The sequence below is a fragment of the Poecilia latipinna genome, unplaced genomic scaffold (assembly GCF_001443285.1).
Source record: "Poecilia latipinna isolate Pla-1442-1.1 unplaced genomic scaffold, P_latipinna-1.0 Scaffold1768, whole genome shotgun sequence".
In the NCBI taxonomy this organism is placed as follows: Eukaryota; Metazoa; Chordata; class Actinopteri; order Cyprinodontiformes; family Poeciliidae; genus Poecilia; species Poecilia latipinna.
In genome coordinates, this window is record NW_015114384.1 from 68,080 (window position 1) to 73,818 (window position 5,739).

General features: G+C 39.0%; 1 protein-coding gene across 1 annotated transcript in view; it reads left to right on the top strand.

The window, feature by feature from the left end:
- The window catches only part of LOC106965119 (GDNF family receptor alpha-4-like), a 53,847-nt gene that overhangs the window by 16,482 nt on the left and 31,626 nt on the right, over positions 1 to 5,739 (top strand). The window contains exons 2-3 of the mRNA XM_015061025.1: positions 1,291 to 1,354; positions 1,648 to 1,944. Coding sequence (XP_014916511.1) covers positions 1,291 to 1,354; positions 1,648 to 1,944 — 361 coding nt within the window. The remainder of the gene's footprint in view (positions 1 to 1,290; positions 1,355 to 1,647; positions 1,945 to 5,739) is intronic.

The following is a 5,739-nucleotide window of genomic DNA, read 5'->3' on the forward strand; positions in this document are numbered from 1 at the left end:
ACTTTTCGATGCATCTTTACTCCAACAGACCAGGATCAGCTCTGAACAGACCTGCTAACCAGCCATTCATTTGATTCAGGTGTGTTAATTGGCGCAGGGAAGCATCTGAAAGTTGCAGGATGGCAGCTCTGGAGGACTGGACTTGAGCTCCCCTGTACTGAACAGTCGTACCGCGATATCCAAACAAATAAACTTTACGTCAAGCATAAGTTGATACTCTTGCGCAAACAGAAAGTTAATGCATTCATAAAAAATAATCAAAATCAAAAACATGATGGTCTTAACATGGAACTTACCTTGTTTTTTTTGTTTGTTTTTTTAATAGATCTTTATTGAGATACAGAATACATAACAGTATAAAAGCAGCATATATTGTAGTATAATGTCCGCCAGGGAGTTACAAACATTGAGACAGTACATCACCATTACATTACATAAATACATTAAAGAGAGAACATAAAGAGCATGTTTTAATAGCTTTGGGGAACTTACCTTGTTATGAATAAGCTCCAGACAAGATGCCATACTGCTGTCTCCAGGGCAAACACGTGACGTCACAGATACGTGGCGATTGTGGGAGCAACTCTTTAGCAAACTCCATTTCTTTAGGGAAACTGACAAACCTATCTTTGAATTTGACTATCTTTGAATGTTTAATTAACATTGTATTTTTAACATACAACACCAACACTGGTAATCTAACACTTTTGATTATGCTCTGTAGATTTCGATTCATTCCCTAAAAGATTTATTATGGAAAGTATTTTTTTCTTTCCGTTTAATATTGTCTTTAAATGCTGGTCCTCTAAGATGCAAATACAAGTAAAATGTCTTGCTTAGGAAAAAAACTGTATTGTACAATTATTTTGCGGTAGTTTACTGCCAGTCGTCAGTCTTGATTGTGACAACAGAAGAAGACATCAAATTGACAATATCCTACTGTATTTTGGAATAACAGTATGTTACTGCTGGAATTTCACTGTAAATTTACAGCCATTTCTAAGAGTTTGATATTGATGCAGCGAAGAATTGTCGGAGTTTAACAGAAGCAGAGAAGCAGTGGTGAAGTCAGCAGGGTGGTTGTTTTTTTAAGGCGTTAAAGTGAAATGTCACATATGAATAATGTCTGTAAATATCAGTTATTGACTATAAGAATAATATCTGATACCGATATCGGCTCAAATGTTTCTGTCAGTGCCTCCCTGCATCCATGACCTGCATGTTTGGGCTTGTTGCTCTTCTGGAAGTTGATCATTGACAGTTTTAAGCCTCTAGCTGTTTTCCTTCCAGGATTGTCCTCTGAAGTTCAACATCACATCTTACAGTGATGACAGGTTGTCCATGGAGATGCACTGTGAGTTTTCCCCTCCATGTTGGTTAAAAAGTCCCATTTAGAGCAGCTCAAGTTTTTCCATGTTTGTTGTGTCAACTTCATGGTGTGTGGCAAACTGCAAAGAGGACCTCCAATGTCCATCTTCCAACAATGACTATGGCTATTTAGCAAAGGTTAGATGTCATGTTTGTTTGTCACACAGCAGCACACTGAATGTGAGTTTGATGGCTCTATCTTTGCAAGGCCTTGTTGTTGATATTTACTGCTCCATTTTTCAATTACTATTGTTATTTTTTCCTTTTTTTCTGTTTCAGTTGTGATACTGTCCACATCCCAGATATTCCCCTTCCTAGCTCCTGTGACCGACTGTGTTGAAGCTCACCGTGTGTGCTCCACTGACCCACAGTGTGAGGCGCTGTACCGAGGCTTGGAGCTGTGCGCGGTCGATGCGTCAGTTGCACCGCTAGGGGAACAAGAAGCATCTGAGTGCCTGGAGAGACAGGACGCCCTGTTGGCCAAACACCCGTCACTTCTGGCCTGCAAGTGCCAGCGTGGCTTCAGGAAGGAGGAGCGGTGCCTCCGCATATACTGGAGGGTTCGTCTCCTGCCAGGTAAGCTAGATCCCTGCTGGGGCTGCAGTGAGTTAGGGTGCAGAATAATAATAATAATATTTATAAATATAACTTTATTTGGAAGGAGACAATATATAGTTCAAACAGAAACGTCACCATTTGGTCCACTGTATGAGATTGTAGCATAGGCTAATTTTCATCTACGTTCATTATTAACAAACATTTTTACGCACAAATAAATTAGGAAGAGTAATTTAGCTAAAACATATTTGTTTCATCAATGACAACAAAGTAAAACCTTACCCAAATTAAATAATCAACCAGTCTAAGAGTGTTTTCAGGTCATTAAAAAAGATTCTTAAATAAATATACAGAGTGAACTGAAGACTGCTCTACAATATGAAAGAACAGTAGTAGAAACAAGTAGATGCTTCTTTGCAGAGAATATTCTGCATCATCTTCTGCTTGGAGTAACACTGAAAGCTAATATTAGCAGGCCAATTAGCCAGACCGTGTTAGCTTGATAACTTTGCTTTCAAAAGAGCATTACCTTTCTCTCAGTAATTGGCAGCTTTTAGTTTCCAGTCCAGAACTTTCTAAGCAGCCAGCTGTGTTTCTGTGTCTCAAAAGAAGCGTGACCCGAATCAGGAGAGGAATCTGTTCCAGAACTTTCTCTGGTATTTTATCAAAAGGACTCCAAGCTGTAGGAGCTGTAACACAAGTAAATGGTTTTTAAGCTATAACTTTTCGAAGCTGCCAAGGCTCTTGTGATGGACCGGCGACCTGTCCAGGGTGACCCCACCTCTAGTTGACTGCTAGAGATAGGCACCAGCACCCCTCACTACCCTAGTTGGGATGAGGTTGTAGGATGGATGGATGGATCCAGCTCCCCTGTCTTGGCCTGGGAAGGCTGGCATTCTCAAATTCTCCCTCTCCCCCAAAGGAAACCATGCTTACTTGTCTTCAAACAATGGACCGTAGTAGTGGTTGGTGTTCAGGAAAGGTAAGCACATTGTCCCAACCAGCCACAGATGATCCACCTCTTATGTACAGCTGTGACAGGAACGTCAAATCCACATTGATTCAAACAAAGAACATGATTTCATCAGATAAGTTTCCCTGGATCTGTTCAGCAGCTGGTTGTGCATCACTGATCTGGGGAAGACATGACACCAGAATACTATGAAAACAATATAAGTTAAGGGTTTGGTGTTGTTCTGCTCAGAATCATAGGTTTCTGTCATTCATGTGGATGACATCTTGACACTGTTTAATCTTTATATTCCCTTAAACCATTCCTACGGTAGTTAAACTCTCCTATAGAAACAGTCCTAAGAGGAGTAGCTGTGGTAAAACAAAAGTTGTTTCTGGAAGTCAACAAATTAATCGGGACATTAACTTGACCTCCAAATTTCTCCCATATCTGTCAAACTGAGTGTTATTGAACCATCTCACAGCTTTAAGAACTGACAGCTTGGAGCCCCTCAGACACGACTGAGGGGAATTTCCAACTCTAGCAGATCAGGATTGTTTTACTGTAAAAATGAGAGCTGTTGTGTATTGAGCTATTGACCATTACCTAGTAATCGGATTTATAGAATATTAAGGTGCCACTCTAGTAAAATGTTATCAGTAAGGAAAGCAAAGATCTTTACATTTTTGCAGTCTGTCATTCTGAGGTCTGAGCAGCGAGCATCACTGGAGATCAAAGACTCTTTTAACAGGAAGAAACTTTCAACTGAAACAGGATCAATGTACCCAGACTTCACCGAGTCCATCACTTTACCTCTACAAAACAATCCCAACCCTAACCATTACGAGTAAAGACCCTCCAAAGTTGGAGGGGAAGGGAAAGTCTTTCACTGATATGTGTGACCTCTGACTCTGATATTTTGACATTTATAAATCTATCTCAGTGGTGTGAACTTTCTGACCTGTGGCTCAGTCAGAGGAATCAGTACGAGACGCTTTTATGTTTATTTGCTTTCCTACTCACTACCTGACATGGTCTTATGTCAGTTTATTTTCCATAGATTTCTCATTCTGTCTGCTAACAGTCTTCTCTTTTGACCCTAAACATCCTGAGCTGGCCATACGTTCAAGTATCGTCTGATGAAAAGCCTTCGCTCAGAACACAAAGAGCGGAGGCTCACCAGCACATCTGAAGTGCTGGTGTATTGTGTGCATTAGTAAGTGAGCTAACACTAGCCGGCAGACTCCTCTTCCCCTGTGGCCTATTAGTCAGTGGAGCATTAGTGTAATTACACACTCTTCAGTTCCCAGTGCTGCTATGCTGCTCCAGTGTTTCATTACCATAAATATATGGCCAGAAATAGGATTTACATACATAAACATTTTACATGCCATTGGATTCTTGATTGAGTTTGTTCTTTGAATTGTGTTTAAATAATTTGCAGGACAATACAGCCTGTCCAGCAGCCCATCGAGGCTCTGCTAATGGAATTCACAATTGGAAAGAAATAGCCAGTAAATACATGAGGTTATGATTACTTAGCATTTTCCTTCTGAATTTATATATTTAATTTGTTCGACTGAATTATATAGATTTGTAATAAACAGTGAATTGTCACGGGCTAATTGTGTTTTTCCTAATATTATCTATTAAGAGAACTTTAACATTAATTAATTTTATGTCTTCTTACAAATGGTGTCTGTTACTGGATTAGTATAAAACAATTAGCATAAACAGTCTCTCAGAATCTGAAAATTGACTATCAGCAGGCACGTGCAGAGGCGGGGGCTAGAGGGACTTGAGCACCTGCCCCTTTTGCTCCTTGTCCCCAAGTGCCCTATTGGTCCAATTTTTTATTTATTTATTTTTTTTGTACAACATAATAAGCCTTCCGGTCACCTTGTTACCTTTGACCTTTTGCCCGTGACGCATGACGCAATTGTCTCTCGTGCAGTGAGATAAGGCGGCTAACTGGAGCTCAACGTAGCGAACGTTCCAGATCATATGTCTATGTTCCAGATTACAGAACAGTTTTTGGTGAATTAAAAAAAAAAAACGTTTTTGGGGAATAAAGTGGAGTAGACTTGCTACTTGTCAGATGACGGAAACCGTTGAAATATCGTTTCTGCTTCAGCACGGAGTCGCGGTTTAAGCAGAAAGATAATGAAATACAACAGACACAGACAGGCCTCTGCGTCTGGCTTACTCTGAAGAACTACTGAGCGGGAGGAGACAGGTGAGGAAAACTGTTCTTATCTATCGATTCAGTATTTTTATCATTCAGACATTAGGCTGTTGATGTTGTGCTATTAGCTAGCTGCTAGCTAACGACTTTGCTAGCAAAGCAAAATAACTAAAAAGCTTCTTCCCTGTATCATTAATGATAGCAGTCATTCTTCAGTATCGCTTATGCAATAGGGGCACATCTCTCTTCCAAAACCTATCAACTCCATAATGGATATTTGTTTTCTAATTTCCTTTGCTGCAAAACATTGATTCTAGTTTTATGTAAACATGTCTTGAAAGAGAATAGCACTTAAATAATAATCCAACAAGGATATTCATTTAGAATTAAAAATAACACACCCTGAATTACCATGATAGATATAATGTATGTCATTAATGAAGGGGGAAAAACTCAAACCAGACTTTAAGTTTAGGGTCTGGTTCGCAGAGTATGAAGTTAAATTTGTTTCCCAATTATTCAATGGAAAAAAAAAAAAACTAACCTCAGTTAAGTAAAATAAAATTGTAATCAAAACTTTTGGAATTGTAATGATTTATTTTTTAAAAAACAAATTATTTTGTTTAAAAAAACTTTTTTTTAATTAAATAACTAATTTTTGTCTTGTGAACTTAAA